Source organism: Pempheris klunzingeri, chromosome 9, assembly GCF_042242105.1.
Source record: "Pempheris klunzingeri isolate RE-2024b chromosome 9, fPemKlu1.hap1, whole genome shotgun sequence".
NCBI lineage: Eukaryota > Metazoa > Chordata > Actinopteri > Acropomatiformes > Pempheridae > Pempheris > Pempheris klunzingeri.
The window spans coordinates 12461204-12487923 of record NC_092020.1 but is presented as its reverse complement, the minus strand read 5'-3'; the positions used below and the strand labels follow the sequence as shown (position 1 = coordinate 12487923).

Here is a 26720-nt window from a genome sequence, read left to right as displayed (position 1 = left end):
GCAACTTTAGTTTGTGACTGAGAAAATGTCTGTAAACTAAGGTAAAGTGAAATTATTTCAATTCCTGCAGAGGTGACTGCCGCTGGTCCAGATGTGACAAACAATGAATGGCAATACAAAAGATATTTTATTTTATTGTAAAAGGGCAGAGTTGCAACAGGTAAAATAGCACGTAATGAGAAATATACAATTCGAAAAAAAAAGACAAAAGCTTAAATGGAAAAAATGAAACAGGAAATTAAATTGAATGGCAGTTCAAGAAAACTAAAATTTCCAGAGGAACGTGAATCTCATACACCTGTTTTTTGCTTAGCTTTGCTTTACATCACTACAGATGTATTTTCTTCTTACCCTAAAGATACTGTAATGAAGCTCTTCTACATTAAGAAGCAAAGCAGATTGATGTCACACCAATTATATTATAGTTCCCAACAGTGTACTACAACACTTTGGAGTTGTATTACAAGCAACTTTAGACTCCCCCACTCACACACAAAAAGAAAATACTACAGTAAAATCATATTTGCTGGCAAATCAGACAGGAAGATTACACTGGCTTCTGTATCTTGTATCACATCATTTACATTTTAGACTTACAATGCCAACAAACATGTCATCCTAACCATGCTGCTGTGGTTTCATAAAGCAGACAATTTTATGGGATCTCCTTCCTGGACATAAGGACAAACACACTAGTGAAGCAAAGTTAGCAGTTATTTTTTTCCTCTCTCTTTTTCTAGAAATTACAGGTCTATGCCAAATCTGCGGCCCGTATAGTGACTGCTCAGACATTCAGACCATTCTATCCTCCTTCCGGTTGTCTTCCTCCCTTCATCCTGAATTTATCTTTTTTCTACAAACTGTAAAATTTGAGACTTCTGTCCATTCCTGCAGAGGTCAGGAACTGAGCGTTCTCTCCAAAGGCCACTCCAGTCACCAATCCTGTATGGTCTACAATTAGAGAGAACGAACAAAGGTTAAAAATCTCATACCTTCTCAGGAAAAAAAACATCACATGCAGACGAGATGAACATTTGACAAGATAAATTGTTTTGTTTTCCCCTCACCTGTGAAGTTCAGGACCTCAGACCACTGCTTGCAGATGTAGACACGGATGTCAGACCCTCCTACAGCCAGGTAGGTACCGCTCTGATCAAACACCAGGGACTTCACCTGAATAGGGAGTGAGATCAAAATCCTTACATGCTCACCATGGTAGCGAAACTCACTGACAGGACATTTGTGAGTCAACTTACTGTTTGCCATACTTTGTTTGTCATACCAGCGCACAGTTTCACATGAGATGGCCCAAAATTGAGTACTCGGGTCCCGGTTATAAGCCAAAGAGATTACATAAACTACGAACAAGAGCTTACCTCATAGTTATTGTCCAGAGTGATAGTCTTGAAGTTCTTCAGTTTCCTCAGATCCCACAGCTTCAGAGAGCTATCCTGGGCACCTGGAGCACAGCAACAGACAAGGATGTTTGGGTCAAAATAAACAGCCAATTAAATATATACATTTACAATTTGAGATCCCTTCAGTGTAAAAACACTGAGGATGCTGAAGATGCTAAAAGCATTTTAAGGTTTTGTCAGTCAATGGACAGGTTAATGTGATGTGTGTGCAATTTTTTAATATTATAAAATAAATAATATAACTGCAACTTTTTAACCTGATGTAGCACACTTACACATCAAAGATCATCGGCTACAATGTGTAAAAATGCTGTTAGAAACTCTAACCTGTGGCCAGATAGTATCCATTCTCAGAGAAAGCAATGGAGGTGACGGGGCCAGAGTGGCCGGGGAAGTTGGCCACGTTGGTGCGCTCCTTCAGATCCCAGATCTTGATCTGGGAATCGGCCGTCCCAGTGCCAAAAATGAGACCATCGGGGTGGAACTGAGCACAGGTGAGAGCTGTAGGGGTCAGACAGAAACATTAACACCTGGAACAAGAGGACATTTATTCAGACTGCCAAACGTGAAACATGACAAACACGAGTCAACATGAAGGCACTTACCACAGCCAGCGCTCTCATCAGTGACTTTGGTGAGGACCCTACCAGTCTGGATATCAGAAAAAGCCCAGTACTGGAATGGAGGGAAAAGTCAATGTAGTGGTGCACTTACGCAGTGAGGAGATGACTTGTATTTCCGTGTTAAATACAGTATGAGGTGTGTTGGTATTTCCATCAAGCTGCACACATACCTGATCCTCGGAGGAGCTGAGCAGGTAGTCCCCGGTAGCATGTAGGGAGAGTCCAGTGACACCTGCCTCATGGGCACGCACCACTTGGACACAGTTGCCCCCGGTGACGGACCACACACGGATGGTGGTGTCCGGAGACGCAGAGAAGACCACGGACTAGAGGGGACAGCAAGGGAGCGAGGGTAGGAAAAAACAAAAAGGGCAAACAATGAGTTTGACTAATAGATAATTGGATTTATTGGAAAAAGATCTGATTGGTTGATGTTTGCAACAAAGTAAAGACATTACCTGGGATGGATGGTAAATGACAGAGGTGACCTTCTTGGTGTGACCCTTGAGTGTTGCCACAATCTGCTCCTCGTTCTTGTCAAACACCACCACGTTCTTATCAGCTCCACCTGAAGAACACCAGAGGGTCCATATCAAAGTAAAGTCTTCCAGTGACTTGTTGGGTGTAAACAAATCACAGAAACATTTAAAATGAAACATGTAGCTGAGCATTGGATGAAACCAATCTACCGGTGAGAACTTTGTTGGTGTCTGAAGGACACAGATCCAGAGCCAGAATACCAGGGACACTGGCGCTATGAAGACCCTGAAGGCAACAAAGAGAGAGCATTAAGACACTATGTACAATAAATCAAAACACTCTTTCAGGCTTCTGATTAAAAAGAGAAAAATGTAATTTATACTCAGATTCACAGATTTATACTTACAGCATGCGAGGCCACTTGGCGGTATTTGCTAAGATCCTCAGCCCTAACCAGCTCCTCTGGCACAGTTTTTCCTCTCTGGAGAAATACAATGATGTGGTTAAAAGCTGTTTTAGTACCACAACAATTATAGACTTGTGGTAAAACAAGTGTTTACACTACATTGAGATATTCCAGGAGAAATGGGTATAATGCCGCTGAATAAAAGAGCAAAATACCTTCTTTCTTTCTGTAGTGAGGATAGTAGCTTTGTCTTGAAGCTGCAAACAGAAACAGGCATATTAGGTTGATTAAAAAAAATGCAAGGTTTGTAGGCGCATAAAGTTTTATACAGGTAAAAGCAAAAATCTTACCTTCTGGATGATCTCTGGGGTCATTCCCACCTGTTCGCTAATCTCCATAGGCTCTCCACCAGCACCCTGAGATGCAGAGAATGTTAGGAGGAAGTGTGGCAAAAATTTCAATAAGCATTTTTGATCAGTGTTTTATTGACTGAAATTAAAAGTCAATCACTCACCGCTGCAGCGGGCTGCGAGGCAGGCACCGCCTGAGGGGCAACCAAGCCAGCTTGGGGTTTGAGTGTGGCAAGAGCTGGAAGAAGGAAATAGAACCGTTAAAAAAGAACATGCTCTCACAATATTATCTCTGAGCTCATATTGGTGTGGAACAGATTCTGGAGAGAGTTGATGATCGTATAAAAGCTGTTCTATCTGGTTTATAACTGGAATTATGCCTTGCAACAGACGGCATGCAGTCAACCCACCTTCTCTCGCAGCAGTGACCTCTTTGGTGAGTCGAGCGATGACTCTGCAGGCGGCATCATGTTGGTAGAGGGCGTGTGAGAGTTCTTGGCGAGTCGTCTGCAGCTGCTGCCGCAGGGTGAAGCTGTGAAGCATAACAGCATCCTAGAACAGAAAGAGAAAACATGAAAGATTTCACTGCCTGAAATCAATAATTCAAAAGGGGAAAAAAAGAAAAAGCAACTCTAAGTTACTGTTGTATTACTGGCTCTTCTCAAATACACACTTTGCTCGTAATTCCTCAAGTGCCTTTGAAGAACCAGGGAGCAATATGTTTCAATTTATTGGTACGAATCAGATGGGGAAAAGAGCAATGGCATGATGAGAAACCACCTTGAAAGTAAAAGTCAGCACAAATTCTGGGCAACTTTTACAGCACGAAGGTGTTTTGTTGTGGATTTCTGCCTCCTCAAGGTAGGTTATAAATACTTACCCACTCATCCTGAAGGGACTTGAGAATGGCAGGAATGCTTGTTGCTGATGGTGCCTTTGGTCTAATAGGATGAGACACTAAAAAAATAGAAAAGTTAATGTACATGTTAATTTATCAAGGTAGTCCTGTTTATTAATAGGAATTGTTATGGTTTGAAGAACAATTGCTGCAGAATAGGAACAAGTCTACAACAGGGAATTAGTTTTTGGATCAAGTACATCACAAGGTTGCAAATAATGCCAGATTAACATTAAATGTTTAAAGCCCCCTCTCATGTCCCACTTTATGCCTAACTTTAGCTAAAATCAGTTTCATACAACAACCCTACAATTAATCATTTCCATAAAGGTTGTAATGTTGAGCTTAGCTCACAGTTCATAACAGAGAGATATTGATTCATTTCAAAGGTGGCGGTTTGTGTCGCAGCTGAATAGTTCTGCGTTATACTGAGTGATTTAGCACATCCGCATCGATATAAATGGGGTGAACACAACTGTGCTCAGCATAATCCAAAGCAAATAAAGGCCACCTCAAACTTGAACACGAAACGACTGAGCATTATAACATCATGGGAATGGATTTATTTATAGGGCTGTCATATCAAACTGCATTAACTATCGCCCGGTGTAGACTGGCACCTGGGTTTGGATCTTACCTTTGATATCTACGAGCTGCTCCTCAGACAGGGGTTGTCCGTTCATCGGGTCCGTCCCATTCTCTGCGATGTACTTCTCGATCAGCCGGCGCTCAAACACCTGGTTGGACACCGGAGAGACGCACGGATGCTCCGGCACCTCGTTGGAGACTGGATAAAACGAATTTGCATCTTAAAAACCGCACGATACCAACAATAAAATAACCACAACTCAGACCGACCAACTATCCATGGGTAGAAGGCGGCAGTGCGTGGCCGCTAACGTTAGCTAACTTAGCTAGTAGCATTAGCGCGATGCCTAGCTAGCATAGGGTTGCATTGCCTCCGTCGTATGAATGAATTCAACTTAACTCACTTGCACAAAACAAAGACATTTTCCCGGAGCAGTCCTTTGAGTCTCTTGAGCAGATGGGAGTTTGTTCGTCCTGTGCTTTGATAGTTATTACCGCTAATGAGGACTTTACTTATGTTTTACTCGATTTAGAAGTAGCACGCTGTCCTTTCATTGCCGCTACAAACGGGATTCTTCTTCTTCTACGCTTTCTTCCGATGACTGAGCGCCCAGTGCGCACTGGGGCTCCACTGCCCCCTACCGCCGGAATCATATCAGTGCCCTGATCAATGCAATAAAAAGGTAGAGGTAGGGGACAGGTGGAAATGATATCTGTTAACAACTTTTAAATTGTGACCATAAGCTGATTTTTTAGGTTAACATTTGAAGGAGTTGAATATTTCAGAGTTTTTGACTCGTGCACATGGACATTTGAGTGCGTGATGGACATTTCTCACTTTTCCTGACAATTTATGTGCAAGCAATCCATTTAAAAAATGATGGCAACAATCAATAGTTACAGCTCAAATGTGTGTTAAAGATGCATTTTATTTTTTGAGAGATGACATTTTGATAATGCAAAAATATCACAGCAGCAGTCCAACCTCTTTTCTTTGATTTGGTGATAAGATATCATCCTGTACACAGACTAACAGACTAATAGGTTATTGCAATATTTGGTGGAACATGTTACATTTCACAAAAGTAGTATTAGAATTACCTTGAGGGTAAATACACTACATCACTGAAAAAAAATCAATGAACTGCAGACAGACATTTAATATGATAATTACATGCTGTTGCAGTCAGGAATGGTTAACATGATGGATGGAGAAAAACACATCAGCTAACTCTCTGTTACTGTACATTATGTAAGAAATCCCTTTTGCAAACATTTGTGTCACTCTAATTTCTACATAGCCCTAGAGATTACAGTACTCTCACAAACATACACTTACCAACACCCAGTAAATACAGTGCAGATCATATTGGTCCTGAGGGTCTAGAGGTAGATAACAGCAGGAGATTTCAGGAGCACCATCAACAGTGTCAAGAAATATGTAATATTAGATAGGCTAATGCTCAATTCATGCTTCAGATTCATTAGAATCACATGTAAATGACATGCAATATTGATATCAAATCATTAAAACTAGGCTAAGATGCAAAAGGCACAGGTGAAGTCTTTCTTTTCCACAACAGCTTCACTCCATCTGAGAATCCTATACTGTAGCCTCTCCATGCCTTGCATTTCTTCAGCTCCTCATTCAGCTCCAGTTCTCAGTTTCATAAGAAGTTCAGTTTGTCCGAAGTGTAAACACTGCAGGACTCAGAGCTGTCCACGTCTAGTGGCAGTGTGGAAAAGTACTCTTGTGAGTTGTTTGATCTTTCTTTGTCTTTATTTTTCTTGATCTTGAATTGGACACATTCCTCAGAAGAGTGGAGGCAGTCTGAAGCCCCGGGCACCGAAAAGGAAATCCGTCTTTCTTCCTCATTAGATGTGTCCTGCTGGGACGAGGAATGAAAACATTGTGTTTCAGAAATACCTCAATCTATGATGCACAACTACTCCCATCTGAAGTGTAGTATTACCTCAGCAGTTGCATTATGAGTTGGGGAGTTCTCAGCTGCCAATCTGTGAGCTTCCTGGTTGTGAGCTCTCGGGGTTCCTACCCTAACAGGACTGTAACCCTGGAAATCCAAATGTACTACTCAATGCAATTTAACAATTTCAAGCAAAGAGACAAACCCTGCTAAGTCGTTAAGCTCAGTTGATCAGTCTTACATTATGAGTAGGACTGGCTCTTGGAGTCCATTTTCTTGGTGTTCCAGGCTGCTGACAGTGACTGTAGAAGGCTGCGGGCTGAGGGCTGGGCTGGCTGTAGTCCTGCACAAACAAACATACACAGACACACATAGAACTCAATTATGAATCATGCAGAATTCTTTGTATTCCCTCTTTTTGCTGAAGAACATGCTGAAATCAAAATAACCTGAAGTTAAAAACAGTAATAAATCTTCTATGTAACTACCAAACATACTAAGCACTAAACAGAGCAAAGACCAGATTTACTTTTAGAACATGAAAACAATCCTCCAACCTGCACAGCTATCTCAGCCAGAAGATCACTAAACAAGGTTCTTCCGATTTCCTCACCTGGATGTTGACCCTGGGAGGGTTGGCTGGTGGCGTGCGGTTTGCTCTGAGGCCAGCGATGATCTGTGACAGGCTGCAGTTGGGGTATCTCTTCATGAAGAGGATGAAACCAGCCAGTGATACAAACATGCCAGAGGGGACAGTGATGGACTTGAGAAGTGCTCGCCACCTGCCTCCCTTCTCTGGGGAGAGTAGAGACACAGAGATGACGGTGAGGAAGCAAAGAATTCCGATAAAAAAATAAGAAAATAAAAAACATTTTGACAAACAACAAGCTGGCGCTCACCGATGACCTGCAATAAGGTGGAGGATACCAGGTTGCCATCCCCGTCTCTGATTTCATACACCCCATCATGCCTGGAGGTCAGCCGTGCTATGATAACCTCATTGATGGTGCCATTCCTGCCAAGTGAGATGAGACCCCTGTAGCGCATGTCGTGGTCAGTTATGTGGCCCTCGCGGATCAGCTGCACAGGGCCACGGGGGGGCTTGGGATCAAAAGGGCCCAAAGAGGATTCATCAGGATAGCGGGTGGGGGTAAAAATGAGGTGGGCATGAGGAATAGGGAGAAAGAGGGGCAGGTTTAGAGACTCCTTGGTAAAGCGGGTGACATTGAAGGAGTGGCCTGCGTCCATATGCAGGATCATGAATGCAGAGAGAGAAGTGGAGAATGATGGAAATGTGAGGGTATCAGATGGAAAGGGAAAGATAAAAAATATATATATGTTACAGTTGACAGAATCCTGAAGTTAAAAAAAATCACCAGTCAGCTTCTTAAAACCCCTTCTTCTGTCTCTGCTCACCGCGGACAGTGAGGGTGCTGCGGGACAAGACCTTCCCCTTGCTGTCTTTCACAGTGTAGTTCCCTTGATCCGCTTGGGTCACTCTCTCGGCCACCCAGACCTTCCCACTCCTCAGAAGTCGCCCCCGGCCCGAATTGCTGGTTTCAGGATCTGTGCGGTTCCACAGTACAACTGGCATGGCCTCAGGTGGAGCACCCCGAGGATAAAACTCCAACACGGAGCCATTTTCAGGGATGTTGTGTTCATAGTTCTCCCCGTAGTTTCTGTAGTGAGACTTAATGCACTCTGAAGGGATGAGGTAGAGGCAGAGAGAATGATCAGCAGCAATGCAAAGCAGCTAAGTAGATTTACTCAATATTCATGGTAACTTATACTTCCTACATTTTAGAGGAAAGTTTTATTCTTTTTACTCCACTACACTGAAAGTTGTAGTTGCTAATTACTTTGCATGAGAGTATATGATGAGCGTAAAATATGCGATTAAAACTGGAATTCTCAACATTTTTGACTTGACACCACTTACAAAGAAACACAGTCTATTTGGTGGCCTCTCTTGTATGTCAGAAGTCTAACCTTTTTTAGCAGTTCAATCAAAGACATATTTCCCCACTAAACTTCTCAGATGTTTTCATTCAAATAACTGTTCAAGGTCTAAAGGGGTAAAATGATCCAATATTTCACAACAAAGCAAATATTAGAGAAAAGTCGCAAAATGAATACACATTTATGTAGCAGAACTTTGTTTTGTGTTCTCAGGAGGGGGCCTGACCCCTAAACTGGGAACCACTGGACTTGACTACCTAACTGTATAAAAGGTAGTTATTAAATGTTGATCCTCCTTGACCAGCTGCAACAGTGATGTGCTGCTGTTTTAAATTTTAGTTACTACAGCCCTTTTTCCAGGGCAAATACTTTCAATTTTGATACTTTTTCACTTACTTTTACTTTAATTTCAAGACGATAAAAGACACTGGTGATACATTGTGAAAAAAACAAGGAAACTATTGTACCTGAAACAGTCAAACGAACAGTCTCATAGGTGAATCCAGAGAACAGTTTGATGGCGTAAAGTCCCTGATCATCATGAGTCACTTCTTTGAGGACTAACATTTTATCTCTGGTCCACTCGAACCTTGGGTTCTTTACCTGCAGTTGTACAGTAAATAGGTTGGGGAAATCTGTACACAAGGCAAACGAAAGAAAAAAAACCAAAATCAGTGACACACTTCCACTCACAACAGTTTTGTCCAACAGGACACGCCTCGGCCCCTCAGAGCTTGGTGTAAAAGTCACCATTCTGGAAGTGGAGTACACAGGTAAACGAAATTCCTTCCCGGCACACACCACCTGGACTTCTTCTCTTTCAACTGTTGAAGTGGAAAAAATTTGTAAAACTCTTGAGATAATATGTTTTGTAGGTGAAGGACATGTGATAAAATCTGGCATGTTACTCACCCGGTAAGACCCAACCTGTGTGGAGAGCAGAATTGAAATTATCAATCCTCTTCAGAACAATGCTTAGACCTTACATACCCATTTCATTTTTGTTATACTTACATTTTTGATATGCATGATTCCTTCTAAATCAGGTTATACATATATGCATATGTTCTCTGTCACTATTATGCAGATGATACACAGCTTTACGTTCCACCTTATTCCAATGACACTAACAACCTTGTTACTAAACATGCTCACTAATATTAAAAGTTGGATGTCCCAAAACATCCTAAAACTTATTCAGTCTAGAGCTGTAAATCTCAGCGTATTTGATCATTTGTCTTGATGAGCAAGTAAAGAACATTGTGAACTCATGCTTTTTGAAAATTTCAAAAACTGGGTTAGTTTTCACTGTTGTTGATTTCAAGCTATACAATGTGATGAACTTCCCTATCAGTCAGAGCTCCCTCTCAGCCAATTTCTACCTGCTACATGTCATATTGATTTAAAAGAGAAAAAAAGAAAGTCAGGAAAAAGTGGTACTTCCAAGGTTAAAAACAGAAAAAGAATCACCTCATGTGTTCATCTTTTGAGTAAATTTCATTGATAGTCAGTAGACTGAGGAATGTGGAGTGCCACTTTTTTCCTGACTTTGTTTTGGGGAAATACAGACCTGCATGTGGCCTCTGACTTTCTGGGAAAGAGCTGCAGTTCATCTGGATCATGATCTATTTATCAACAACTAATTAACATTTACAACTGCGGACTGACAGACTTTGTTAAGAACCTTGTAGTAATGATTTTCATAACTGCATTTGCCTTTATGATTGCTCATGACAGATCTGTGCCTCTTTAATGATGACTTTATTAACATTATGAAAACTGTACTTTGTATTAAAAAGTGATGGCTAGTTGAATGGTTATCCACATCATTGCTACATAAAACAGGATACACACCATTTAAAAGGATTTTCACAACCTGGCAACCCAGTTATTTTGCTTAGGAGAGGCATATGTAGAAAGCATTGGTTAAGTATTGATTAACAATAATTTAAGCCATTAATTACACCTTATAAAATGTAAAACGGATGTCTTAATTTAAAATGGTACCAAAATGACAATAAAGAACTTACCCACAGCAAAAGGAAGGGTAAAAAGGGCCGTGAGTAGGACACAGGAGGACATCTTCTCTCCTGAGAAAACAGACCAGCTTGTTTCACACACAAACACAGTGGACAGAGGTGACACACAGGAGATTATCATTCATGCCCACCCTCCTCTGAAAGCGAGCCTGCGAGCTGCGGGACATGCGACCATCAATCAAGCAGCCACACAAGGGGGAGCTCACAGACAACTGTGGTAATGTTTCGGCTCTGGGTCCATCATAAAAACATCAATACACTCACAGGTCTGTCTTCTGTCTGAAGTCATGTCCACTCTGGTGTCAAACATGTTTCCCAGCAGATGAGCAGCATTTACAGCGATGCAGCGGACAGTTAGGCCGCAAATCATCCATCATGTGCAGATGATCACATAGTCTGAGACGCATCTCATCTGAACTCACCTGCAGGATGTGTGAAGAATAAATCCAGCTGGATTTGTAGGAATGTTTATGTGAAATGTGGATTAGAGGATAACAACGTCCTCCGCAGAGCGCGCATGAGCATTGGTCTCCTTCTTTTAGTTATGGCGACAGTAGATCTTATTCTCAGCAGCCTTTACGTAAGATGCACCACATGTTGCGTGATTGTTGGCAGTCCCTGTGTATGGATACGCTATTAGCGCAAGAGAGCGCGCACACATACAAAGTGGGATTCTCTGGATGAGCTGTGTGCCGAGATTAAACCTAAAATGTGCTCAGGAATTTACAAGAAAAGGAGCACAGATGCTCACATGTAAACATTATCTTTTTACTGTACTAATGTACAGATTTGAGGTAGCCTATGTGTACTTCACTCTAGTATTTCCATTCAATGCTATTTTAATGCTACTACTTACTTTCATATACCTCTCCATACTGTACATTTATGTTCATAGTGTAAATATTTATTTATTATCATTACAATATATATTTATATACTATTGCTTATTTTGCTACTGTTGCTTATTTTATTTCTTTTTATTTCTATTACTGCTTATCTTGCCCCTACCTCTGTTGCTGCTGTAATATGTGAATTTCCCCCTACGGGGGATCAATAAAGTCTATCTGCACCATAATTCTGGGGGAAATATTGTACTTTGTACTCCCCAGCATTTATTTGGCAGGTATAATTAACAATACTGGGATTTTACATACAAAAAAAATTATGCATTTATAAAATGTAATATATTGTTTTAGAGCAAACTACCAGTAAAGTTAGCTCAGTTTGTTAAAATGTGACATCAAATACTATATACACATTCATGCACCTCCGGTTCTTATATTGGCAGCTCAAGAACTCAACGGAGGTTTTCAGTCTGGTCTCACAAGCAGTTTATTCTGGTCACAGGTCACAGGTAAAGTACTCGCAGCGCAGGGCTCATGACAGACCCCAGGGGGGCCGGTCAGAGGAGCTCCCTCTCGTGTGTGTGTCCCTCTGGTGTGTCCTGTCCTGTTTCTGTTCTGTTTCCAAACATCTCATGTTTAAATGCTTGTTGGATATCATAAAGTACGTAACCATTTCTGATTAACTTCAGAATATGTTTTGTACAACAAAAGCACTACAATCAAGGTCTGTCTGGTACATTCTGTCTATCTGCTTCACAAAACAATACAGGAGAAGCCACGTCTGTGGAGGTCAGATTGACATATTCTGTTCACTCTCATAATGAGAGACTAACTTTATTTGAGAAGGCCTGAAACATTCTATGGTCATATTAAATTCTAACTCAACACACCTGTAATAATAATAGTAATAATAACACCAAAAATTATTAGTGCTTTTAATTTAGTTGCTTTTAGGTGCAATACTAACTAGTGACATTTTCGCAGGACCCTTACTTGTAAGAAGTTTTTTATATTGCAGTATCCTATTACTTTTACTTATGTGAAGGATTTGAATACTTTTTTTCCAGGAGTAAGAGCAGGTTTGATCGTTAGGATCAGTGCTGAAACTGTGAGTTTCACTTCACTTATTTATCTACCAATCAAAACATCAGAGGCTCCAACAAACACTTGTACAGCCCCCCAAAGAGCAGAGAAACGCCAAAAATGTTACATTTCCTTATGAAGCATGTGACCTGATGTCTGCATGTTCATCAACTTGGCTGATCTGTGAACATACAGTATCTCAGTGAGACAGTTTAGCAGGTCCTTAAAAAGGTCTTCTCACTTAATAGGAAAGCTTTTTTCTTCAATTGCAATTAATACCTCAAGTGTGCACAACAAAGGAGCTGACATGAGCCAACATTTTTACTGTCTGTGGTGGGACTGTAGGGCACTAGTTTTGGCACTATTATTAGCATTTCAATCACATGGTGATTTTGCCTCTGAATTGTTTATTGTGGTCTTAAGTGGTGAAAAAAAACTCAGATTTCACCAGAATAAAAAGCAAAAATTAGAATCAGAAATTGACTGTTTTCTTATGTAAACGAAACATTTCATTTCTTTCGAGTGCCTTAAATTATAGATCGATCTTGAGGCCACAACACACGTAACACCTTTACAGACTATAGGCCTATGTACTGTATGTGTGCAGTTTGCGCACATGAGGCGCAGCTACTGCGCATCAGAGTATGAAGGAAGCGAAGGAAGCAAAAGAAGCCTCGCCCAGTTTTCTCTTCAGTCCTGAAGCAGAAACGCACAAACTCGACCACCACCAGGAAACCACTTTTGCAGTGAGTGGACAACCTTTGGTCTGTCAGTTGTGCTAAAAGTTGTGCTCGGTGTTGAGTTTTGTCCTCTTTGGGTTTAGAGAAACGTTGTGAACGCTGACATGATCGTTAACATGTAACAGGCTCTCTTCTCTCTCAGGACATGTTACTACTGTCCATGACTGTGTGCTGCATCTTATTTGGTGAGTATAACCTCACGCATTCTCTCAAAAGAGGAACGATGCAGCTTTAATCCGCTCTTTCATTTAACTTTGCAGCTTTTCTATCGTTTGAACCGAAGTTTGTGCTCCACAAAACTGTGAACTCTGTGATATGACGGTGTGCAAATATGCGAATCATCCCAACTGTGTCCTTTTGCGTGCAAAGCTGTGCGCTGCTGCAGCAACTGCAGTGTTAAAAATGTGTTCACGGTAGGTTTAGTGTTGGCTACATGTACAATTAGGTGTTTTTGTAATCAAGATCAAATGAATCAGAAAAAAAGCCACCAACACCCCTTCCCTCCATTTCTACTGTAACTTCTTGGTGCAAACATATCCCATTAAAATAAACAAATTAGGCTTTTAAGGGTTAGTTTAATTAAATGCAGTAAATTTCAATGAAACACGATTTCAGAGTCAAAGCCTAGTTAATGCTTTATTTGCTTTGTCTTCGTGCGTTTACATTTATTCTTTATTTATAAAGTTATTCATGGATAGCCTGTGCTTCTCTATGTATATGACCTTTTTGTTAATTCATTTATTTAGTTAAGAAGTTCGGTTGTCATGTGGAATAGACTGGTCACTGTTCAGCTTTTTGTTGAAAGTGATTAACAGGTGAAGGGACAGATGTGCAAAGAATGGAGATACTGGGATAGTGGATGCGGTGTGGCACCAGCATTAAGAAAGTCAGAATGTATTAATGGGGAGCAGCATACCTATATGGCACTCAAACTCATTTTCTGTTCTGGGAGGCCTCTTTAAAGGCCAGTTCATCTCAATTTCTTGAAAATCACACCCCCCGTAGAGGGCAGTTGAAGATGTTTTATCTGATGATATTTATTAAAGTTCCTTACAGTATGTCCCCCCCCAAAAAAAATCCACTTCAGATGGGAAATGAATGGCATTAACGTTCCCTCCATCTATCTCTTCTGCACTTGTATCTTTCTGGTTGAAGGTTCGTCTGCTGGTGTGACATTAAAAGATGCGTGCTACGGCCGTGGTTTGTTCTTGCCACATGATTATGCACCACCTATTTTCAATGGACAGATATACTTAACTCCGAATAATCAAGGATCCAAGAGACTACTGATGGATAATGGGGAGGTGAGCAGCCTATCACTGATATAATCATGACGTCCATGGATGGCAAGATCTGTACATAACACATGTTGCCCTCTGTTCTAGTCAGAGCAAACCAGATTTCGAATGAGACTGCAATGAGAATGGTCTGTGTCCTGAATAAATGCATTTGTGTCGTTCACTGATTCAGGTAAAAGACCCACGCATCATAGTTTCCCATGGTACAATTTATTTTAAAGATTTGACTGAACAAGATGAAGGAATGTTTTCCATCTCATTTAATGAGGACAGACCACATGACATCATCAAACTGAAGATTATGGGTGAGAACGTTACACTGTATTGCACATGTAAAGGCTTTAGTACATCAGGAAACACTGGTGGAAACAGGTATTTCTATTACCTATGTGCAGTATTCCAAAATACGTCCACCTTGTTTTTTGTCCATCTGTATTTTTTTTAGCATGTGTCGACAGGACGTTCAAGACAGATTATGGTGCTAAATACTTCTTCCATGCTCCTGATCGGACCGAATTTCTGGAGTTCACTCCTAGTCAAAGTGTGGACCAGCCAAAGGTCCTGTGGAATCGCACGGACCCTCAGATCCATAAGGAAAGCAAAGGACAGATGAGGGGTAATGTCTGGGAGATTTCCAGTGTCACTCAGGCAGACAGCGGCTACTACAACTTCCGAGACAAAGACAACGCCTTACTGTTCAGGATACAGTTCACAGTAACAGGTGATGTCAGGAACTTGATTGAAGCTGCATGTAAGCTTATAGACTGCTGTGTATCTGATTACATTTTCTCATATAATAATCTCTTTGTCACACAGTGAACCAAAAGCGTTATGTTGCAAAGGTGAACGAGAAGCTTGTCATCCAAAATCCTTGGGTCGTTGCGCCGTGGACTGTGACTTTTTTGCCTGAGGGGGAAACAGAAGGAACTACAGTGATGAAGGACGGCAAAGTTGTCACAGAAGATGACGGGATGTCAGGGCCTAAACATTTTAAAGGGAGGATTGGGGTCGTGCATAATGGCATAGCGATTGATCCTGTGGAAAACACAGACTTTGGCTCCTTTGAGTTCAGAGATCCGCAAGGCAACCTGGCCCAGGCTGTGAAGGTGGAGGTAATCCGCGGTGAGCAACAGCACAGGTAAAATGTATGAATAAACTGTCACTGTTGATTCAAACTAACACGCCGCATCCGTCTTCTTCTCTTACAGAACATCTTCCTACATTTGTTTATGTTATTTCTATTATTATTATTGTCGTCGCGGTGGTTTTGTGCAGTTGCTACGTGAAAAAATACTGTTGTAAAAAGAGCTCTTCTAAAAAGGACCAGCCTGCTCCTCAGACTGCTGCAGCATCTGCTGTGTATTACCATGTAAGTACTTCTTATAGTGGGCACTCAGACCAACTGTTTATAATATCTGTTATTAATTTTACTTCAGTATCCACTCTCCACTTGCAGGATCAGAACCAACCTGCAGGCCCAACATACTCTGCCACACCTGGTCCAGCGTGCTCTTATCAACCAATGAAACCCCAGGTTCCTCCAGTGGCTGTTTCTGCAGAACCTGAAACTACCTCCCTTGAGGCACCGGCAGGTGTTATTCAAAGGTTTTCAAACTGTGAGGTGCCTCCCCAGGGTGCATGGGAGAGTTGTAGAGGGGAAACAGGAGGCAGAAATACTGTGTGAGGTGAAATATAGATGCGCGCCGGCATTCTGCAAACAACGGGAAGTCAGTTATTGGGGGGAATCATGATAAAGAAGATTGGCCATTCATTCTTTTGTTAAGTTAGAGTGTGGGATATCCTCTTTCTTTCAATATAAACACACATACAAATATGGTGTGTTCAAAGTTTGATCCCAGCACCAGTATAAATGGGTTTTTATCAGTTAACTTTTGATAACTCTAGATTGGTTGTAAGGTTGTAGTAGATATATGTGGATATGAAGTCATTTAAGTCTGTTCCTACAAATGCTTACAGTATTGGGACATTTCCTAAATTTGGCCATTTTTCCCTCCTTTTTCTCAGGTAAGGAAGAATAAAGCTCACTCAATAGTTCTTGAATTAAAGGTCCCATATTATGCAAAAAGCACTTTTTAATGTCTTCTCAACATAAATATGTATGTAAGAGGATCTGTTAATCATGTGACCTCCTCCATCCCTTCAGCAGGCCGAGGGTCCTGCCCGCTGAAAACCTCCTGACTCCCCCTCACTGTCTGACATTGTTTTTCCCTCACTAACATAAGCTCCCAGTAACATGAAGATGTTGGAGGCTAAAGCAAAGCAGCAGACAGTTCTGTTCTTCCAAAACGAAGTGTTCAGATGGAGCAGCCATGTCTGTTATGAGAAGAATAATGTGTTTTCTTTGAGCATTAAACCATGTAAACCTGTTCTCGTAGGACCTCCAAGTAAAGAATTTAAAAGTAGCAGAATATGGGACCTTTAAAGCTGTGCGTTTCAGAGGTGGACTGCCATTATCGGGATGTCTGTGTGATATTAGACCACAAGTTTAGCTTACGTTGAGAGTGTATAATTTACACATCTATGTTTACTTTGCCTTTCTCCTGCTGCCAAAGATATCAAAGGTGGCAGATATGGTGCTACAAAGGGGACTGTAAGTAAATCTATGTATTAGATTTTAGAGATTTTGGAAAATGAAGTTTAACCAATCTCAGCACTTATGGCGGTCAAAACACCACACTCAGCAATTTAAGCCATTTTTTTTTATCAGCTTTACTTCTTGTGCCTTCAGCCTTCATTTATGAATGCCTCTGTAGCTTTTATCTTTACATTTTTAGAAATTAGATTTTTGTATTTATGCTATGCTTTGTAAAACTGTAAGTCCTACACCGGGAAACTGTTACAATCTGTATCTTTTTGTGTTCATTTGTAAACTGGAGTTTGTTTTTTGTTAGCTATCAATGTAATGTAGTATAAAATTGCATTTAAAACACAACTACAAAGGGTTGCTATGTATGGCAATAAAAAAACATACATAAATGAGTGTCGAGTTCAGTCCGTGATAACCCTGACAACCCTGACATCACTGTGACATCATCAGGGATTATTTTCTCAGATTTGATAAAACTACAGGAGATGTTTTCACAGACTGAGTAGTACTCCTCATAGTACGTAAACTGATTTCCATGCGTAAAATTGGTGGTTTACTCCTTTAATAAAGTCCTTAGTTAGCGTGTTAGCATCCTAACATTCCCGTATTACCACCAAATCCAAAGCTGATGTAATTAGTTTGCTGGTGTAGAGGGCTGCAGGGATATTGTTTTATTGTAGGCCAACGCCCCAGTTCCCTTGACAAAATGCTAGTGGGGTTTTTTCCATTGGATTTTGGATTCTTGCAGAAAATAAGCTCTGTGGGAAACAAAAGTTTGTGATACTTGGATGTTTTTTTCAGCAAGATGTCCTCACAAGTGAACACCACTTTCAGGATTGTTGAAGCGTAAATGCAAGCACCTGAAGTAAAACGCTTCAATGTCACCACCTCAAAGCAACATTATATTTAGGAAAAAAGAACTTTACAATACTAGAAAACTGATAAATCTGCAAGTTGGAAAGTTTGAGTGAAATTAGTTTACAAGAGTGTAACTATAAACACAGCTAGAGGCTGTAAAAGGTGACTAGTAAGAAGCTTGTTTTTGTCTTGGGACATGAACATGTGTAACAAATTTCATTTCCACCCACCCAATAAAACTCAAAACCGCAAATGCCAGCCTCATGGTGGCACTTGAGGGAAAGTCAGAAAGTCAGGGGATCATCAAAGTCATTAGGAGTCATTGTCTGTGGACTATAAATGCTGTCACCATCCATTCCACAGTTGCTCAGATATTTCAGACAGACAGACAGACTGGCATGGGCAGCCCTAGCACGGCTAAAGAAAAAAAAAAAGGACGAATATTTTGACTTTTCCCTCAAGGTTAGAGCAGAGGTCCGACCTACTGATAGAGCCAGTTCAAGTGCGGTTGAACCACAGTCCTTTCCGACAGTCCTTAAACGCACCACTATCACCACCATCAGTAACGCCCTGTCGGGTGGCCCCAGACAAAGCCTCCTCCCCGGCCCAGCGAGCCAGGAATAACCGCACACTGTAGAATACATGCTTTGCTCGGCTCCTTGTTAATATTGCGCCTGTTTTGAAGCCATTAGTGATATTTCATTAGTAAAGTGCTGATGAACTGTAAACACATCGTGCGCTGAACTGGTCGACGACCAGCTTGTTTGTGTTTTCAATCGCGGCAAATGATAATGATGTTGCTGTTGCTGTTGCTGGGTGCCTGTGTTGGTATGGGTGAGTAATCGTAAGAAAATATTATTATAACCTGTTTTCCTGAGTGTAAAGACTAAGACTGTTGAGTAAGTAAAATTTGTGGCTCTTATAAAATGTACACTTTTGTGTTATTTAAAAGCCTAATTGAGTATTTCCTGTGTATGCTACTCGACACTCCCACTCACGGTACAGTTCAGAGGAAAAATGTTTAGTTTTTGTTTCACTAAACAGCCATCGGTACTAGTTACATTAATTCTACATACAAAACATCTGATCAGCTCCTACAAGATAATGCTTTATAATATATTAGATGCGCTGCATACCCACACTGATGTTATGAGTTATGTAAGGTCGTGTTCCATTAATGATATTAATAACTTGTCCTGCAACAAAACAGCAGAGGAGAGACCCCGAAGTCTTGAAGAATTCTTTTTATTATGTTTTATGTCTCATTCTTCTCATTATTATGTTACACAAATTAGTAATTTATGCACATTTTGTTGTTAGATCAACTTTTGGGACCATTTGCTTCAAAATGCAACTCTTTTTAAGGGATACATAATGAGCACTTGTATTGGTAATACTTAAAGTTTAGCTAAAGGTACATATGGGCTTACTTACTGACCAACAAAGTATTTTAGCATTGTGGTATTGGTACTCTTTCTGAAGTATAAAGTCTGAATAGTCCTATGTAAGCCTTCTCAGTCATAAGCATCTGCAGTGGTGAAAAGATAAGTTATTAGATATAACATAATGGTGACATAATGCATCAGTACATCCATTAAAAAGTTAATCTTGCTTATCATCAAAGATTGCTAAATTAAGTGACATTCTTACATATGCTATTTTAGTCAAACATAAGGTAATCAATTCATACAAGCATGTTCAAATAATAAAAAAACACTGCATAAAAGGGCTCAAATGATGTTTGGTAATAACTTTTTCTGTTTTTTGTAGGCCTCTCGCATGATCAGCTGTATGGGAGCACATACAGAATAAGGCTTCTCACAATGGCCCATTCCATTGAGTTCACCCCTAGTTACAGCTCAGATGTGACAATCTTGTGGAAACACAATGACCCTCCAGCCAAAGAGGACAGTAGGCGGAAGGTGGTGGATTACTTCTTTGTAATGTCTGATTTAACCCAGAGAGACAGTGGCCGCTATGTACTAAGAGACCAAAATCAGAGAGCACTGTCTAGAACTACCATTGATGTCATAGGTGAGGATCCTGCTTTGTCTCAGTTCATTTCCCTTCCTTTCCTGTTTGCCAAGGCACTGTGGTTGTCTTTTCTTGGTCATTCATCTAAAAACTGACTGTAGGTTCGAATACACAAGTACATCAACCGAAAATGTCAATGTCCTACTGTGTTTTTTTATGATTACATGACCTTATGGGTAAAGATATCAAACCCATAACTCAAAAATACACAATGGTCAAGCTAAACAGTGTTTCATTTTCTTTTTTTGACTATAGTGTTTATACTCAACTTAAGTTGTGTCGTTAGTGTCGATGCTTTGCATTAACTTGTTCATGGTTAAGACTCAACAGTCTTCTTCAACTGAGTTTAATCAATTTCGTCACTTTTTAAAGGCTTGGTAGAACACTAAAAACTTACATCAAGCACCTGGATGAGTGTTTGGTACTCAAAAGATTCTGGGAGGAGAATCACTTTGATATGCTCTGATTTGTGCGTCCTCTCTTCCAGCATCCACAAAGTCCTATACAAAGACTCCAGGTGAAATCTTCAGCTTCACTTCTAATCTGGAATCAAAGTCCTGCAACATCTACTTCTTCCCAGAAAGTGAACACGGCCAGACGGAGATGGAGGCAGAGATAGTTCGTAAAGGCAGGCTGCAGTGGCGGGTTGTGGATCTGTTGATTTGCAACGAGTTTGACGTCTTAGATCCATGTGGGATTTTAAATGAGGACATCAGAACGTCGTGCAGAGGGCGCTATGAGGTCAGAGATTCAAATGGCGATACAGCCTTAGTGGTGAATCTGGAAGTAGATGAGCGTAAGTAAACTGTGTGTTTTTTGATCATTGTCAAGGTGACTGTGTTATTGAAATATCATCTTGTCATAAAAAGCCTTTAGCTTTGTTTGTTTCAATTCAATCATAAAAACCTAATGTTTGCCTCATTAGTGGTGTGTTTCCACCTTATTATTCTCTTACACATTCTGTACCTGTTTACTAATATCTACAACCCACAGCCTGGTCTGGTAATAGGTCTGCAACTAATGATTATTTCCATTATCTTCTTTCTTTTAATAATCTTTCTGTGTACTCATTATTTCAGCAGAACAATTTGAACCATCTTACATTGGGATTGGCGTTGGCCTTTCCCTCGCTGCAATTTGCTGCCGTTGTTGCGTGAAGTGCTGCTGTAGTGGGAAGAGCTCCAAAAAGGACCAAAGTGAGACTGCTGAAGACGAACCTCAACCTGCCGTGCATTACCAAGAGGTGAGCACATTCTGCCCTCGACACTTGTTTGAGTGTGTACAAGTAAAAATCCTGCTGTTGAAATCACGTGAACCCACTTTGTCTCTGTTTCATTCAAACTGCAGTATGACAGGGAGCCTGCTGGACCGAGGCCAGACGAGCTCAGTCCGCCCTCGGAGACGGACTACCCCCCTCAGCCTTCCTGTACTCCAACTGGCCCGCTGGTCAGTGTGTGTTGCATTTCATAATTGTCTCAACACTTGAGCTCTGTTTATTGTCTTCCCTGTACTCTGCTAATATGTGTTGTTTCACTCTGCAGATACACAATCCTCCTCCTGTGGACGTGCCGCCAGCTTATTCTGAGGTACGCTAAAAATGTTGCTCCATAGTGCAACTAGTTGTCAGAACTCCACAGGGTACCTGTAACCTCACATTTCTCATCACTGGTGGACCACAATACTGGTGGCAGGTCAGCCCTGTCAGTGGTGTCACTCTGTTTGTCATGTAGTTTTGTCTCTTACCTTCTTTATGTAAAAGGAGAAGCATATGAGTATGGTTTTTGCTTTCACTTCTCAACTGTTCGACCATCAGTTTTAGGAAACTCTTAAAACAATGGCCTATTGTTGTTTTGTGCTGTAATTTCCCATGTTACCTAGCAGCACACAATGTAAAATATTGTTACAAGCCTCTTAACACCGATTTACCTGTTGATAAAACAATCTTTCCATAAGGCCCGTGTCTACTGACACTGCGTTCTACAATTCATATTGAGTAGCTTATTTTTTCCAATCTAATGTTGTTGTCCAGTACAACAACCCCGCCCCGTGAAGCCCATGATGTTCAGTTTTAGTGGTCACTATGTCAGACAGGTGTTAAAGGTCCCTTATTATGCAAAATGCACTTTTAAATGTCTTCTCAACATGAGTATATGTCCCACGTGTGCCTTCGGACCACCAAACTATGAGGAAAGACCATCCTCTCTCCTTCTCCATTTTTCAGTAAATGTTTGTGAAAACACACTGTTTGGATTTGGCTTATCTTGTGATGTCATAAGGAGAACAGGTGAACATATGACTTTCTCCAGCTCTTTAGTAGGCCCACTGAAAACCTACTGAATCCACCTAATTGTTTTTCCTCACTAAGACTGTCTCCCATTAACACGAAGATGTCTAGACGAGAGTAAAGCACGCAGATTCTGTTCCTCTAAAACGGAGCATTCAGACGGGCCTTGAAAACAAACCATAGACCGTGTAAATCTGTCCTAGTAGGACATCCAAATACAAGTATGAATTTTGAAATGAGCATATATGGGACTTTTACTTTAACTCAGTAGATGTTTTGGAGCTTGCAGTCTGTGTCTGTGTTCAAAGGTCTTTGCTGACACTCTTTACTGTACATATATGAAGGGATGAGCATATCAACAAAAAGTAAACATACTAAGCATCCAAAAGGTCAAATTTGTTGCAAGGCTTTTGTACTGATTGTGCAGCCGAACATCTAACTAATGAAACAGTATATTTTGATTGTTCAGTTATAATGCTAATATATTACACTAACTGTTATACTAATGATACAAAAAATGCTTTATGATAATGCATCAAAACATTCGTGGCAATAATTTGACCAGAATATACATTTACAGAAACTAATATCTGTGTTTTAGACTTAATTCAGGCAGTTCTGCAACAATATAAGAGCCTGATTGTGACTTAATGATAAACAGGAACATGTCTGTCTTTTCTTCTCCAGGTTGTAGCTCCAGCAGAGCAGGCAGACGCTCCATCTGTCCCTACGCCGCAGTTTGAACTAAAGGGGATGACTTTTCCCTCTGCTCCCCTTCTCAATTCAGACCCCTCTTACTGTGATGTTTATACCTCAGACAAACTCAACTTCCTCTGAGAGCCTTGATTTTCAAAGGTACAATCAAATTAGGGAACCCATTCATTAGTGGGACATGAGAGAAATAGTTTGACATTTTGGAAAATAAACTTATACACCAGTGACTTTGTGGACTGTCTGCCGGCTGCCTGACAACATGTCCCAGTCAAGACGTAGTCTGGTCCTTCATCTTTTTACACTTAGATGTTTTATGGATTAAACAAATATTAACTCTGCACAGAGACCCCCATTTCTCCTAGTTTCTAGTGTTCATGCTAAGCTTAAGTTGTCTAGCTGCTGGCTATAGCTTCAAATTTACCATACAGACCAAAAAGTGGCATCAGTCTTCTCATGAATAAGTGCATTTCCCAAAATGTTGAACTACTCTTTTAACATTTATTCAGTTTTTAAGGGACCTACAGTTTTTAAAGACACACTCTCAATCATCAACATATCTGTTCTTCCACAGACTGCTTATTCCCCAATGTTCCACTGTGCAAAATATTACATGTTTTGCATCCAAGTCAGCTTTACTAGGAACTTTAGAGCCTTCAAAAGCGTGATGAGCAGAGGATGAGATGAGGATCACAGATTCAAAGCCGGAGGTGAAAAGGAAATTTTCTATAAAAAAGCAAGTGCATGAAACTGAGTATTATTTGCTGTAATTTTCTACCTCATGGGTCTAACTTAAACATAGTTGGCTCAAATGTTTCTCAAAGGACTATTAGTGAACTGCTCTCTCCATCCTGCAGTTCTGTATGGAATACATAATTTATCTCAGACCAACTTGACTGAACATTTCCAGGGAGGCATGAACTTAAAGTAGCCTTATTTCTACAGTGCTCTCAGTATAAGTAGTAGATATTGTCCTGTCCTGTGGGATTCTGTAATAGTTGATGCTTGCATTGTAGTTTAATGTGGATTCTGAATGAGAATGAACTTGAAAGGAGCTGTAGATGTCTCTTCATACTGACGGTGAGTCACACACACACTCATATCTGAATGTTATTACATTACAGTGTAGAAATCTGCACCGATTTCTTATTTCTTGTGTATATTTTCAAGAGCATGGAGAACACAGAGGCATAAGAACACCTGTGCACTGCACTCATGACAACATTGTGCCTTGAACAGCTTACTTTAAAAACGTAACATCAACTATTTATAAATCACAAGAGAACTGAGACACATATGAGCCATAAACCTGAGTACAGCTGCAGCCTTTCAAGTCTCCATTTTGGCACCCACATGTACACTAGAGCTATATTTAGAGCTTTTACGATTCATCAGCTATATGTCAGTGATTTTATTTTTAATTGTGTATTGATTTGGAATGCATGTCATAGTTTATGACTTGTGTATATATTGTGGGGTAGGGATGAGTTTTATCTCAACACCAACTGGAGCCTTTAAAGAACACAATAGTGAGCATTGTTGTGTTTGTATGTCAGTGTATTAGGAGTCATATGCATTAAATCTGACAACATCCTGCTATATGGTTTTAATTGTACCTGTTCCACTCCAAGTCTTCACAAACAACATAATTTACTTATTTACGTATTTCTGTGACACCAAAAGCACCACCCACCCAACACGTCATCACCCAGCAAGCAGCTCATCCAAGCACATAAATTCTTTCCCACCATACCAACCAGTTCACAGAGGAAGCTCAACTGAGCAGAAGTTAAAAGACAGCTGAGCCTTTTCTGTGCTGTAAGAAAAAACACAGAGCCATAAATTTGTCTGCTGTACGAGAGAACAACAAATTCTTTGTAGACACATTTGTTACCCGCAGTGATCCTGAAAACCTCTCCTAAGGTTACATCCTTGTTCTTTAAGTAGGACTGCAAGGGATTAATGCCTGAAATGCATGTACAGCATTATGCATTTAAGATGTCTCTGTTAATAGAAAGAAAATATAAACTAACCAAAACTTTGAGAAAGGAGTTAACTGATAATTACATCAAAATAGTCATCCAGAGTAACTGAAATCTTATCACTGAGTTAAATCACATATTTGGTTATCTTCAATCAGATTAAACTAACTAAATACATTTATATCTAGAATCACATCATCATCATTCTCTATTGTTTCTCTCAAACAATTAGACCTCACAGTTGGTTTCACTGTGGATTCATATCTGGCCCACGTAGTACTCCACCACAGCAGAGTGTAGGAGGGGAGTGAGTTTTTGTGCCGCAGCTGAGCGAGCCAGCAGGAATGATAATTCTGGCACTGAGGTCAGGTTGTTCCACTCGGCTGGAGTGGCAGTGGGGGTGAAGATCACTGATGAACCCAGAGGATAGACATAGCTTCCAGCTGACTGAGCAGCAGGGAACCAATCAGGAACAGGGGACTGATGAGACTGTCAACAGGCCACCGCTCAGCCTGTGTTGAAGATACTCAACTAGCTGTGGTGAGCTGAACTGAGACATCAAAAATTAATTTGGTGGTTTAATACTGGATTATTCCAGGATCTTGCTAAGCGTGATCCAAGATACGTTTCACCCACAGAGATATTTTTTCTATGCTAGAGGCATGTCTACATTGATGCCAGTCTGGTCTCTGAATGACTGTTTACATTTTATCTCAGAGCTCCATCAGGTCAAATGTGTAATTTATCCAATAATTTGGTTTATAACTGGATGCCTGCAAAACTAAAGATACTGGCATCGGCCTCAGCTGTACTTTCTCCAGTGAATGTTAGCATGCCGTCATGCTATATTAAGATGGTGAATTTAGTGAACATTAGCTGCCCAACATCAGCACATTAGCATTGCCATTGTAAGAATGTTAGTATGCTGATGTTAGCATTTACCTCAAAGTACTGCCTCAGAAAGCCATTGGTATGGCTGTCTTGTTTTAATTGAAGAATTACATAACGTTTTGCAGTTGTGGAAAACTATACACATAGAGGACAGTTTACGATCTGACTGGAAGAATTCTTCAATCCTGTGTGCACACTGTTCCAGCCAGCAGCCTTTTTCAACCTTTGTGTCAGTGATGGTGTTTCCATCTACTTCCAAGGGAATTTTTGAAATGTTGCAAAAAAAAAAAAAAAAAAAGTGAGTTAAGTGCATTTCCATCAGCTGTTTTTTTTGTGAATAAACTGGGAATAAACTAAAGGATAGTTTTGTCAGAAAAAGTTGCAAACCACAGACAAAACCTTGGCCATCTATGAGAGTAAATTTAGGTCTACAGGAATTTGTTTCATTTGGGCAAATTTTAATTGTTCTCTCATGTCAGCTAGTATTGGCCATGTTGTTTTTCACGTGTTAGGGAATATCCGGGAAGACACCGACAGTGGAAACATAACTTAAGTGTTTCCATCTTCTATTTGGCGCATCAATTATTTATTTATTTTTTCAAAAAGGCATTTTTGTGAGATAATTTGGTTTTTTTTTCTATTAGTGGGAAAACGTAACATCAAACAGAGAGCAGGGAAGAGAGGGGGAGCTATAATATGC

At 40.5% G+C, this 26720-nt stretch overlaps 4 protein-coding genes and 1 long non-coding RNA gene across 7 annotated transcripts; 2 read left to right on the top strand and 3 right to left on the bottom strand.

The window, feature by feature from the left end:
* Nucleotides 1–119: 119 nt before the first annotated feature.
* prpf19 (pre-mRNA processing factor 19) lies at nucleotides 120–5336 on the bottom strand. The gene is made up of 16 exons (XM_070836583.1): nucleotides 5168–5336; nucleotides 4813–4962; nucleotides 4158–4234; nucleotides 3688–3829; nucleotides 3442–3515; nucleotides 3278–3343; nucleotides 3143–3184; nucleotides 2928–3002; nucleotides 2731–2806; nucleotides 2500–2609; nucleotides 2212–2367; nucleotides 2024–2093; nucleotides 1746–1919; nucleotides 1377–1459; nucleotides 1068–1173; nucleotides 120–951 (listed from the first exon to the last, which is right to left on the bottom strand). The coding sequence occupies exons 1-16, from the start codon at nucleotides 5184–5186 to the stop codon at nucleotides 854–856; spliced, it is 1518 nt and encodes a 505-aa protein (XP_070692684.1). The 5' UTR covers nucleotides 5187–5336; the 3' UTR covers nucleotides 120–853.
* Nucleotides 5337–5954: 618 nt separating this feature from the next.
* On the bottom strand, nucleotides 5955–8554 carry LOC139207610 (uncharacterized). Its single transcript, XM_070837347.1, has 7 exons — nucleotides 8548–8554; nucleotides 8105–8389; nucleotides 7588–7926; nucleotides 7302–7483; nucleotides 6930–7031; nucleotides 6737–6835; nucleotides 5955–6649 (listed from the first exon to the last, which is right to left on the bottom strand). The coding sequence occupies exons 1-7, from the start codon at nucleotides 8552–8554 to the stop codon at nucleotides 6431–6433; spliced, it is 1233 nt and encodes a 410-aa protein (XP_070693448.1). The 3' UTR covers nucleotides 5955–6430.
* A 609-nt stretch (nucleotides 8555–9163) lies between these two features.
* LOC139206728 (uncharacterized) lies at nucleotides 9164–9597 on the bottom strand. The gene is made up of 3 exons (XR_011585007.1): nucleotides 9560–9597; nucleotides 9341–9471; nucleotides 9164–9250 (listed from the first exon to the last, which is right to left on the bottom strand). It is a non-coding gene; the product is annotated as an uncharacterized lncRNA (long non-coding RNA).
* A 3731-nt stretch (nucleotides 9598–13328) lies between these two features.
* On the top strand, nucleotides 13329–16451 carry LOC139207515 (uncharacterized). Its single transcript, XM_070837251.1, has 8 exons — nucleotides 13329–13360; nucleotides 13497–13539; nucleotides 14510–14658; nucleotides 14825–14957; nucleotides 15098–15373; nucleotides 15469–15774; nucleotides 15861–16021; nucleotides 16109–16451. The coding sequence occupies exons 2-8, from the start codon at nucleotides 13500–13502 to the stop codon at nucleotides 16334–16336; spliced, it is 1293 nt and encodes a 430-aa protein (XP_070693352.1). The 5' UTR covers nucleotides 13329–13360; nucleotides 13497–13499; the 3' UTR covers nucleotides 16337–16451.
* A 2331-nt stretch (nucleotides 16452–18782) lies between these two features.
* Nucleotides 18783–24746, top strand: LOC139206715 (uncharacterized). Of its 3 annotated transcripts, XM_070836277.1 has the most exons (8): nucleotides 18783–18952; nucleotides 19889–20152; nucleotides 20640–20948; nucleotides 21232–21395; nucleotides 21500–21598; nucleotides 21694–21738; nucleotides 23124–23291; nucleotides 23722–24746. In XM_070836277.1, the coding sequence occupies exons 1-7, from the start codon at nucleotides 18904–18906 to the stop codon at nucleotides 23271–23273; spliced, it is 1080 nt and encodes a 359-aa protein (XP_070692378.1). In that variant the 5' UTR covers nucleotides 18783–18903; the 3' UTR covers nucleotides 23274–23291; nucleotides 23722–24746. The 3 variants fall into 3 exon arrangements, with proteins under 3 accessions (XP_070692378.1, XP_070692379.1, XP_070692377.1); XM_070836278.1 differs by having other exon boundaries at nucleotides 21235–21395; nucleotides 23124–24746; XM_070836276.1 differs by having other exon boundaries at nucleotides 23124–24746.
* Nucleotides 24747–26720: the final 1974 nt, after the last annotated feature.